We start from the raw sequence: 12,994 nt of genomic DNA, 5'->3' as shown, positions 1-12,994 counted from the left end.
GGGAAGTGAATGTAAATTGTTAGCACTAATATCTGTCTGCCCAGGTTACATGTACTTTCGGAATCTAATGTTTATTGTGCAACAAGAAAATGATATTCACACACATGTATTGTACCTAGACTATATTGTAACACATGTAAAATGTATGGGATTGCCTGTCATCGGGGGGAGGGAATAGAGGGAGGGGGAGTAATTTGGAAAAATGAATACAAGGGATAATATTATAAAAAAAAAAAAAATATATATATATATATATATATATATATATATAATAAAAAATTAAAAAAAAATTGTACTACCATAATATAGATATGTAGATAAATATGTACACATACATATAATGCAAAGAAATGACAAATTCTTGATGTTAAAAAAGATGGAAATTCTAAATAAGACATAACTTTCTTTTTTTTTCCTTCTCTCTCTCTCTCTCTCTCTCTCTCTCTCTCTCTCTCTCTCTCTCTCTCTCTCTCTCTCTCTCTCTCTTTCTTTCTTTCTGTTTCAAGTGTTAACTAGTTTTGTGACCTTGGAATAAGGTACTTTATTTATCTATAAACTGTAATTGTGGGAATAAATCCATGTTTTCCAACTAATCCACAAAATTTTTGCCACCAAAGGTCCTTAGTTCTTAAAATATTCCTTTTTATAAAAAAGGATTTCCTCTTCCATATCCTGCTTCTCTCTTATCCCTGACACTGCCTCCTTCTCCCTAGTTTCAGTATGAACTTAGCTGCCTGAGTTGGCAATTGGGGATAGAATGGTCTGCAGTAGAGAACTTAGATATTTCCCTCCTGGGCAGCACAATTTGAGATGGGAAACATCTCTAAGTACTCCTCTAATTCTAATCTTCTAGACTTTTATTATTCTACATTTTGGAGACACGCTGATGCTTATGCAAAACAGAAAGTTAAGTTTTCCAATATTTTAAACTTCTAATAGGTATCTGGGTTACCAGTCAACATTGCCATGGGCAACTGAAGAAACAATAATAGAACATAGTCACTTTAGCATTTTTATAAGCTTATTTTCTGATTTCTAACTCCATGTCTTTACTCCATCAGGCTTGGCTTCCTCCCATATAGCTTTCAAAAGTCAAAACCCTCAGCCTGAATTGAAAGCCTTCTTTGTCTTCTAGCTTTAATTTAATTTACATACTCCTCAAGTCATTCATTCACATTGTCGGTAGGATAAGAAATCTTTCAGCTGACCTTAAATTTAAATTTTCCCATTTTTACTGTAGCTCATTTTCTCTCTACTACTTGCCTTCCCAAGCCTGTACAATTGAGGAATAAAAGTTCTGCTGGCCAGAATGGAATTTTTTTGCTTATTGTGACCTATAGATTAAAGAGGGGCTCATTCTCAAAAGAGAAAGCATTATTTCCCCTCACTTGAAGCAGAAACCACTATGAAAATCAGTGAGTTTGGAGAAGAATTTTCTGTAATATAAGCAAGATAGTATGAAGATGCTGAGATACAAAGTTGCCCAGGTCACTATTGATGATATCATGGCAGATACAGAGGGCTTAGAGACTGAATGGAAGATGCACTGAGAAGCACAAGGAGGAGGATGCTAGAGAAATCAAATAAAATCAGAGTGATTTGCTATGGCTGAAATAGCGATTATAACCACTACAGCTTTTATCCAACAAAGCCAAAGGGGATAGTTGAGGCTTGGCTAGGGAGAAAGATGCATGTTTCAAGTGGAGAATTATCCACTGTCCAAGAATCTAGTGATCCCCTTTTCACTTCTGTCTGAGAGGTAGATTTTAAATCCAAAGTTTTCTGTTCTTTGTTGTGTTTCTTTTTTTAATTCCTGATTTGATTCATATTTTAATACCTAAATATTCTTTATAAACTATCATCAATCACAATTGCTCTTGAATTTTGCATTTCATTACTATTGAATAAGAAGTTATAAAAGGAAAGAACATTGTCTTAATTGTCAGTACATCTGTATGCTAAATGGAGACTTAAAATTGATGTGAGAAAGAATGACATTGATTTATTAATTTTAATAAACATCCCAAAGTAGACAAAGTTTAACTGAGGGCTTTTGCCCTTAGGTGAAAGTGATTCAATTGGTTTTGCTGTCTGGAAGGATGATAAGTTGTCAGGTCATATTGCCTTCTCCATTTTTTGCCCCATCTCCCCAAGTCTTCTGGGAGAATTCTCTGTAGGCATAGCATTTATATCAGAGACTAGAATTAGTTAGGCCTGGTGGGAAGAGCAGGTCAAATAATGCCCTCAATTTCAAAACAGAAGACAAAAGAGACAATAAATACCTTCTTCTTTCTTTTATTTTTTTTCCATTTTTAATCTTCCAACAGACATGCAAACCCTGACAACCAGGGTGCAACACATGGTTGGCTTTTCCATGGGATTTCTTTAAAAAAACTTTTCTACTTTGGGAGTTTAGATCTGTTTTAATTCCTCCTTCCTTTTTTAAAGCAGAATTTTCTGGATTGTTGCATGCATTAAAGATAACAAACATTAAAATTTTGTTTCTGATTTCTGAATTTTTATTTATAGGATTTTGTTATTTCATTATTATAGTGTGGATATATGTGTGTATGTATGTGTATTGGAGAGAAATATTATTTTTCTATGTTGGGCTTTTAAAATTCTGATAGCTACAATTTTTTATCTTTTAACTTTTTTTTCTTTAATGCTTTTTTACTTTTCCTCCCTTTCCCTTTGCTAGATTTTTTATCTTTATCTTTATCACTATTTTTCAGTTTTATTCTTCTTAAATATTTTTCTTTTTTTCAACTCTGTATTTATCATACATTTCTAACACATATCTTGTCTTATGTGTCGTTAGCTCTTAGCTGAATGCATGGTAGAAAGTAAGTGCTTAATAGAAGCTTGCTGTTTGGTTCATTGATTTGACAGCATGTAAACTTAACTTATGTAATTGCTTATTGATGCTCTAAGAGTTACTGCTCTTATTGCTACTGAGTTACACCTTTGTAACACCCATTTCATATGTAACTGGGTTTTAAGAACTAACAAGCAACATTCTGGGATTTGAAAAGATGAGCCTTGAAAAGAGATTTGGACTCTAATTCACAATCTTTGAGCTAGGTGAAAAGATGTAAAGTCTATGAGAGAGCAGAGTGAGAGGAAATGGATCAGATTTCATAAACTAAGCAACAGAGATTGTGAGGCAGATTGGGTTCTCAGCTGTGATCAGAACTTAATGAGTTAAGCTGGAGAGATAAAGAGACTGGAAGGGGAGAACAGAGCCATAGCAGAGAGGAAAGAGATGATAGTGGGCCACCTGTCTCTGCAACTATCTTGGAACAAAGAATTCTGGACTAAAGTGACTAGTTATCTCTTCTTCAAAGACTGAAGGAAGTTTCAAAAGACATATTTTATCCAACCTCAGTTCCCTATGCCTCTGATAGCAAATGCACCTCTTTTAAATCCTGATTTTGTGTCACTTAAAACTCCACAGTTGAATCATCCAGACTTACATTACATGTCTATATGTTTAATCTGTGCTGAAAAAGGAAGATGCTTTAAGTCAGGAATTAGCTGGCAATATACAAAAGATAAATTAGGATAGAGAGCTAAACCTCTGTCTGAATGTTAGGAAATGTCTTAAGTGGGGGTTAAGAATCATTATGATTTTATAAATAGCTTTTCATTAGATATAAATTCTGTAAAACTTTAAAAAAAAGGACCATATGGACTTAAGGATTATATTGCCAATAGAAGCTAGCTAATTATCGTAAAAGTTTATGATTGATTAAATCTTTAGCATCAGATACCAAAGAGTAAAATCAGGGAATAAAGGGCAGTGACCAAAGAAAAAGCCATACATGACTGGTTATGAGGAAGGTGATAAAGAGAATAAAATGAAATGAGTATAGTTAGCCCATTCTACAATTTAGAGAGAAAGGTAATGGTGTTATATATGTCGGCTGTCTTACTAGACCGTTTATTGGTTTCTATACCATTTAAGATTGGTCAGTTAATGCAACTTTCCTTTAGCAATTGGTTAAAAATTGATATTGTGAACTAATGTTAAAACATGATGTTAAATGTTAAAACATTAAAATATGAATGCAGCTTTGGAAAAGTAGTGTCAACAGATTTTGGACATTCACAAGGGATTTATGATATTTGGACTAAGCTTTTGGTATGGACCTAAGAACAGTATTAGAATCTTGAATTAATAAGTTAGGAGAGTCTAGACCAGTCAATAATAGTGATTGATTTGTTTTTATTTGTTTTATCTCTAGCACTTAGCACAGTACTTGGCATATAGTAAGCGCTTAATAAATTCGCGTTGACTGAACATGAAGTACATTATCACTGAGAATTATAAAGCTTATGAATATGGAATTGTTTTAAATGTAGGATAACAATACACTAATATATTTTAATCATTGCCAAATAAGATCCTGATTTCCAGAGATGATAACTACACTAGCCAACTATGAATTCAGTATTCAATTCCCTCCAAAGAAAACGATGTGTGTAATCACTGTGACCTTTTCTCAAAGGCCATGTGACACTGAAACTGTGGTAATAGCTAAGGAAAGAGTAAAGTGTTATGTAACATCCATGAAGCTGGACTACAAGTAAATGTCAGCAATAGTTGAATGCCTGGGATTTCCACAAGACATGCCAAAAATACACTTCTGATGTTATTGTTTCACTTTTGCTTTCTTGTTTGAATAAGTATTTATTTTCCCCTTTTCTTCCAGTCTTAAGATCATCAAGAAAACAGAACCATTCTCAGGCTTCTATCTAGACTCCTTCTGTGACTCAATAGGATTTAGGATAATATTAACACATTTTTCATCTCTCCTTATTAAAATGTCAGTAGTCTATCCTTACTTAGTCTCATGAATTTTTGTGCTTACCTGTTTTTGTTTCCCTTAATTCCTATATTTAACCATCAAAGTTTCTATATAGCTCTGACCTTTTAATCAGGAACACTTGGGAATTCCTCTATTTCATTAAAAAAGTTCATTTCCCCCTCCACCTCTCTAGGATTATACTCAATTTTGCTAGATAAATTGTTCTTTGCTGTAAACCTAAATACTTTGCCTTAAGATTATCACATTCTAAGATCTCTTGCTTTACAGTGGTGGCTATCAAATCATGTGTGATCCTGACTGTGGCTCTTCAGTTCACTTAAATTCTTTCTTTCATATCAATGTTAATTCAGACCAATGGGCAAATGAGTTAAAAGGCATGGAATGTACTCTCTTAAAATGAAGTATTAGCTGCTTAGAGTATTTTTTTAATTTGATCTGGAAACTGGATTTTAGCTATGATGTATCTGGGAATTTTTATTTTGCAGTTTTTCTTTTCAGGAGATGAACAATGGATTCTATTTCCACTTTGTTTTCTGGTTCAAAGAGGTCTGGGAATTTTTCCTTAAGATTTATTGAAATATGATATCTAGACTGGTTTTCTGGTCATGATTCTGTACCTTTTTGGAGGGAAGTTCTGTTATGGTTTTGTTGCTGCTTTCTTAGAGTATTAAATGTTATATTATTCTAGAATCTCAGGGACAGCTCAGACTACGGACCTGTAAGCTTTCAGTTCTCCCAATGTGTTTTGATTCAGAGAAAAGTCTAATCACTGCCTACCTGGCCTGAGCTCTACAGGTTCCTGACCTGGGTTTGGGTCTAAGCAATAAAGACTGAGCTTAGCCACTACCAGCCAGCTGGGAAGCTCTTCAGAGTGATAGAACTGTAGACTTTCTTTTGGCCTGACATTCTTCCTCTGATTATTACTCTTTGGGCATAAGATTAAGCACAAGATTTGTACTCCACTCCCAAGCCAAAGTCACACAACTACTGCTTATTTCTGAACTTATTTAGAACAGAACCTGGAACTGGCACTGCTTCTTACTCCAGAATGCTACCCCTAAATTAAAGTCCTAAGTCTATAATCCAAAACTGGATAGTGACAAAAACTTCCAACTGGTATCTATATCCATATCCTGAACAAGACTGTGGTGCCTCAGTATGGTTTTAAGACCTCATCTTACCTATAACCTCAGTCTAGGTACCTTTTAAAATCCCTCACCAACAGACTAGTCCATATATTCCTAGCCAGATACCATCTTCAGTGTCCACAGGCCTTTTGCTTTTGGTCTCCTTATGCTAAAATGAGCTGGAAAAAATTACTATAACTTTTTCTTGGATTTCCTAATCAGGATTTGGTCTGGGGTGCTTTGTTTGGAGGAATATTTTGTGGAGGAGAGGGGGATGGGATCACTATAATTCTTCATGCTATTCCACTATCTTGGCTTTGCCCAAATGGTTATAATTTTTTTTTGTTTTAGTTTTAGTTTTTTGTTTTGTTTGCTGTTTGCTGAGACAATTGGAGTTAAATGACTTGCCCAGTGTCACATAGTTAGGAAGTGCTGAATGTCTGAGACCAGAATTGAACTCAGATCATCCTGTCTTCAGGGCTGGTGCTCTATCCACTGTTACACTTAGTTGCCCCTCAAATGGGTATAATTTATATATTTCTCTACAATGCAAGAAAAACACTGATTAGGACATAGCACAGTGAAATATGTCAAAGTTGCAGAAGGTTAGAAAAAAAAAGTTTGATTAGATTTGATTAGAATCAGTCAAATAAGAGTTAGAAACAAAGACATAGATGCAGGAGATAAGAGTAAAAAGGAGCAATTAAATATGACTGTCATTGTGTATGACTGAGCTCCAATTCAGTTATTGCCACTTTCATCCATAGAGGACAGATATCATAGTTGAGTCTGGCAAATGAGAGGTTTGTTCAGCACATGGTAAATTCTCACTGATAAGATAATCTATATAGATGACAAGCCCCTTCCCCCTTCTCCTTCATCCTTCTGCCTAAGAGATAGACATCTAATCCAAGGTTTCATGTTTTTTTTGGTTTTTTGGTTTTTTTTAATATGTGTTCATAATTCCTTAATAGTCTTATCTTAAAAGTTTGCAGGCTCTAAATAAAAATAAATTATTAATGATAATTGCTTTTGTGTATTTCAAAATTTGTGAGGGGGTATTGAAGTCAGGAGGGCCTGGGTTCAAATCTGGCCTCAGACACCTAACATTTCCTAGCTGTGTGACCCTGGGCAAGTCACTTAACCCCAATTGCCTCAGCAAAAAGCAAAAAATTAAAAATAAAAATAAATTTTAAAATGAGTCAATCATTTTCAATGTTTTCAGGTTGGAGACTCCATTGTTCTTCTTTATTGTTTATTCCTTCTCCCCTATGAGAGTTCATTATATAGGAACAGAGTTGATAGTGATCAGAGAGGAAGTCAAACTCAGTGAGAGGAAAAACAAAGAAGTATCTGTATTAGGATGACATAATGCCTTCCTTTCAAGAGTAAGTTTCAAGGAAGGCAACTTTTATTCCTTAACTAAACAAATATTTCAAATCATGATAATACAAAAGGCCACATTACCATTTAGAAAATTGTCCTAGAGATTCATCCTTACCATTTTTGGCCAGTACTTGTTGAAAATCTTTGATTAATACAATCTCTTCTTTCTTCATATTCCTATATTAGTATGTCCTTCCCAAGTTAGTTAGATAGATAGATAGATAAGACTGATTGATTAGATAGATAAATGATAAGATATTCATGTAGGCAAACAAGTAGCTACCTAGCTAGATGGATAGATGGATAGATAGTTGTTGAATGGATGGGTATCTTTATTTCTCCAGGAACCAGGAAAGCTTTTATTTTTATTTTCAATTATTTATTTGATCTTAATCTCAATTCCAATAAAAAGCAAATCAAAAAATAAAAAGCTCATGACTTGATTTCCAAGTCTGTTTTGCTTTAGTTTCTCACATATATATATACATATATATATGTATATATATATATGTAAAATTTTCCCATCTTCACTTTGATGATCTCTGATGTTTTTCTGTTGCTTCGATACCATGACTTAGAAGAAGCTATTGCCAGCTTGTTTTTCCTGTGTGTCTATATAAATTTTTTTCACATGCAATTCAACCAACTTTCTTAAGTACCTATAATATGAAAGGTATTTTGTATGGTATTGGGAACACAAATATGAAAAATGGGCAGCTTCTGCCTCATAGTTCAATATTTAATTATACCACATATATATATATGTACATATATATAACAGGCATATCCTATATAAAAAATAGATCACATATTGTAAAAAGAAAAGAAATGAAATGTCTCCATAAAATATATGCCAGGAAATAATCTATTGTTAATACCTTCTATGAAATCTTGAAGGAAAGGCAAAAAAGAATGTGGCCTCCCACATTCTTACCTGAATGTTTCATAATCCAGCACTTTTGTGTGCTTAGGATCAGTGGCTGCAAAGACCAGCTTGATGTCTCTGGCACTAGGGCTTCCAATAGCTTTCAACTTTTTCAGGATAAGCTCAATGTTGCTCATAGGAAACTAAAAAAGAAAAAATATATATACATGTATTTAAATGTAAAGAAAAAAAAACTTAGTTGGGTCAATTCTGCTGATGTTAAGCAAGTAAAATACCTATTCTTTTCTGTGACTGTAGACCTTCTAGATTATTACAATAAATAGATAAATCACAGTGGTTTATATAGTCAGAATTTTCTAAAACAATAAATCTGTAAAACAAAAATCATTACTCTAATCAATTCTTTAAAATCATAAAGTTTCTTACAAGATATTTTAAAAACTAACAACAGATATTTTCTTAAAATATAAACTTTACATTGAAAAATAAGGGAAAAAGTATAAAGCATTTGGTCATGGTAACACTAATATAGAAGATAAGAATATTTTAAACTAAGAGACAAAGTAACTAGTTTAATTGATGACTAATTGAATCTGAATATTCAAATTGTTGTTGACTGCTGCCACTGGTATGAAGTACTTCATGAGTAAAGCTCACTTTAGTGAGCTTCAACTTATAAAGCCTTCAAAACATCATCTTACACTGCTACTCAAAATTTAAAATATAGCTCTTTTAATTAGTTCCACTAGATACTTTGTTGTCTTTATCATAAAGTTCAGTTGGGCCTCTTTTTTTTCCCCACAAAGTCAGAGGCCCCTCTTTTTGATATGCACCTGAAGTAAATAATTTGTCTTACGATTTGAACATGATAAATTATGGCTTATTATCTAATTACTCAGCAGAGTAGCACAACTATTGCAATTAACTATGTTAGAGACCCCATGCCTGAATGAAACCAGAGAATGTCCAATGGAAGAATTTTAATAAAACAGGAATCAGCTTTTCTTCCCCCACTTCCTTCATCACTCCTGCACAACATCCCAGTGCATGGCTTGATTTATGTTAGTGTTTCTGTGTGTGATTCTTTGCAAGGGATCTATATAGTAAATGAGATAATACAAATTTGACAGGTAGATGAATAATTATTATAAAAGATATTACATCATATGTCTATAAGATATCTTGTAAGATAATTACATCATATGTTTATACATGTTCTTGAACTATTTGCAAGACTGGCTAAGGAATATAGAATAGTAGGCATAAAAAATCTGCACAATAATATACTAAGTTTCTCTTTCATATAGTGAAATTTTGAAAAGCATGCATTTAAAAATTTTGTATTATCATTTAAAAGTATTTGTATCTCTGTTTCCTAATGAGTACACTTGCCATTTAGAAAGCTGAGACCTCAGAGACTTGGAAAAAAAAAAAAAAAAGAAAGGAATATCAAGCTGAAATATCAGCTCCCAAAATCACAGTCCAAAGTGTATATATCCATATATACATGTTTATATGTTTATATATGTATAGGCAATATGACATTTTTCTATAATTTGAAGTCTCAATATCTCTGACAAAAAATTTAATTTGCTGATATTTATTTTAGCAACTTATCCCAGTGGATGGAACATTTTAAGACCAGATGAGATAACACTGGTAGAATTTGCATCAAAATGCTACAGGATTATTAGACTCATGTAAAATTGTCATCAGGCTGCTAGGTGGCACAATGGATATAGTGCTGGCCTGAGTACAAATCCAGCCAAATTAACTAGTTGTGTGATACTGGGCAAAGTCACTTAACCCTGTTTTCTTATCTGTAAAATGAGTTGAAAGGGAAATGGTATACCACTCCGTGATCTTTGCCAAGAAAATCTCAAATGGGGTCATGAAGAGTTGGACATGACTGAAATGACCCAACAACAAGAAGAAATTATAATTATTATTCTATTAAATAGATGATAATATAATTTTATATTAAGATAAATTGGCAAATAGTTCCTAAACTTTTCATGTATAAACGTTTGCATGATGAATTCTTCAATGAAAAGATATTATATGAACTCAATTTTTAAATTATCATTACTTACTTACTTAGAAATGCTATAATAAACTAAAAGCAGTCACATTCCTATTTCTTTCTTTTACCTTCCCCATAGTAACCTTCCCCTAATTCTTTCTAAACAGATATCACTAATCTCTTCCTGGATTCATATTTTTGCTTATGTTCTAGGTGACCCTTGCTGTAAGAAGTTGCAGCCATAACAACTATCAAAATCCTATATGACTTCTGTTTGGTTAATATCTAATTTTTTTATCATCAGTATAAGCAAATTAACCAGACAGCACAATATATGCTGCCAAATTGTATTGCTTTTCTAAAATTGTTGAGTCTTTTTCTGAAACAGTGTTAGTACCAACATAAAAACCAGGAAACTTGTTTGAACTGTGTGGTTTGTATTGCAAATATGACCTGAATTAATGATATCCAGAAGCCCAAGTTCAGAGGAACAGGCAGACATAGACAAAGTAGATAAGACCTATGGCTAAGTTATGCAGTTCTGTTATATATGCCAGGTTTCTATATAAAACTGGTGTTAAAATGAAGGGGTGGGAGAGGAATAAGGATGAGGTGGGATATAGGAGGAAAGAATGCAATTTGCTGAAAGGCAAAACAAGAAGCTGAGAATGGAAGACCTATTCACCTCATTTGCATGTTGTTCCATGTAGGAGAATGCATATTCATCACAGTTCAACAAAATAAAGTTGTGACCATTGAAGCAAACATGGGCACCAACAAACAGATCCCAAGCCTTGAAAAATTCAGAAGGCTCACTCTTAAAAAGTAATTGTCCAGGTTTCTTAACACGATCTCTTTCCAAGAATTTCCCACCAAGTATCCCTAGAGAAAGAGAATGAATGGTAAATGATTAGTTTTTGCTCTAAAACAAACAAAAAGCTTGTGCCTTGCTTTTATAAAAAGTATCTCACATTTCTATAGCATCTTCCAAAAGACAAAAAGATTGACTCAATACATCTTTGAGAAAGACAGAGCAATTAGCTTTCATTTAAGACCAGATGAGATAATACTAGTAGAATTTGCATTAAAATGCTATAGGAATATTGTTAGGCTCATGTAAAATTGTCATCAGGCAGCTAGGTGGCACAGTGGATACAGTGCTGGCCTGAGTACAAATTTAGCCAGCTTAATATATTTCTAAATAATGAACAGAAAAAAATAGAACTTTAGAAACACAGGAGGACTTATTGGCTATCACACAGGCAGAATCCAGGCTTCCAAGTGCAAGGTTCTCTCCACTGGTACTATGTTTTTTCAGGTACACAGGGTGTAAATAACTTAATCTGATCTTGCATTTCATATCAATGTTAATTCAGACCAATGGGCAAATGAGTTAAAAGTCATGGAATGTACTCTCTTAAAATGAAGTGCTACAGCCTCTCTTCTATTTACTCTCTTCCTAATTTAAGCAATAATCAATTCATTCAAGTGTTTATTGAGTGTTACCTCATGAATATTTTGGCTACCACAGGGATTAAAGAAAAGCTTTATTCTTCCTTCAAGAAGCCTACAATCTAGTCAAGAAGTTAAACATCATTTACATGGACGTACTAACAGATATATGGTAAAAGATAAGAGAATGATGCAAGGCAGATTTATAATTAAATACTAATTGGATCTGTATATAGAAATTATAGCTGACTGCTGCACTGGCAGAGGTTAATAAGGCAGCCAGGTGGGGTGGGAAAAAGGGTGCTAGACTAGAGTGACAAAGACCTAAGTTCAAATCTGGACCCAGACATTTGCTAAGTGTGGGATCCATTTTCCTCAATTGTAAAATGAGAATACTGTTGTGATTGATTTTTGACCTTCATATTTTAGAGGAATTGTGAGATATCATGATGTTATGGTCAAAGTAAAGTGTCAAAAGGCTTTATCACAGCTCTGAAACAATAGTAAAAATAAAATAGTAAAAAAAAAGTAAAAAATAATAATACAATAGTGAGTGATTAATGAATGAATCAGAGTTGTCAGCTTCACTCTCTCTTTCAGAGTCTTTGAAGTCTAGTGATAAGACAAAAGTCAAAATATCTTTGGGGAAGCAGAGGATGACCTTGGTGTCTTTGATGTCTGACCAAGTTCTAAGTGCCTTCTATGACCCCTTAGAACAAATGGTTGTTTTCACATGCATGAAGTAGACATTCCCTTACCTTACCAATGAGTTTGAGGTCCATCAATAGCCCGCACCCTAGTAACACTCTACCACAGGGACCACTATACATGCTATACCTTCTTGGAGCCACACGTTAAAGTTGATTGACAAGTGTATGAAATATTGGGGGAAGAGTAGCACTTCTTCTATGAGGGCTAGCCAAGTCTTTTTTAGGACTATTCATTTACTTTTTAGGAATAATAATATGTACCTTATAGGACTTTTGTGAAGATCAAATGAGATATTTTTAAAGTGCTAAATACAATATCTGGCACATGTTGTTCATTTTTCTGTCATATCCTACTCTTCATGACTCTTTAGAGTTTTCTTGGCAAAGATACTAGAGTTGTTTATCATTTCCTGCTCCAGCTCATTTTACAGGTGAGGAAACTGGAGCAAATATGATTAAGTGATTTGACCAGAGTTAAATATTGAGTGTGTAAGGCCAGATTTGAACTCATGAAGAGGAGTCTTTTTGACTATATTCCCAGCCCTATTGTACCACCTTGCTGTCAAAGAATTTTATAG

General features: G+C 33.6%; 1 protein-coding gene across 2 annotated transcripts in view; it reads right to left on the bottom strand.

The window, feature by feature from the left end:
• EFHC2 (EF-hand domain containing 2) overlaps positions 1-12,994 on the bottom strand; it is a 241,330-nt gene that overhangs the window by 72,725 nt on the left and 155,611 nt on the right. For both annotated transcript variants that reach the window (XM_074300803.1, XM_074300804.1), the window contains 2 exons: positions 10,940-11,136; positions 8,280-8,413 (listed from right to left, as the gene is read on the bottom strand). In XM_074300803.1, the coding sequence (XP_074156904.1) occupies positions 8,280-8,413; positions 10,940-11,136 (331 nt within the window). The remainder of the gene's footprint in view (positions 1-8,279; positions 8,414-10,939; positions 11,137-12,994) is intronic.

This window comes from Sminthopsis crassicaudata, chromosome 3, assembly GCF_048593235.1.
Source record: "Sminthopsis crassicaudata isolate SCR6 chromosome 3, ASM4859323v1, whole genome shotgun sequence".
Lineage (NCBI taxonomy): Eukaryota > Metazoa > Chordata > Mammalia > Dasyuromorphia > Dasyuridae > Sminthopsis > Sminthopsis crassicaudata.
This window is presented reverse-complemented; position numbering and strand designations above follow the sequence as displayed.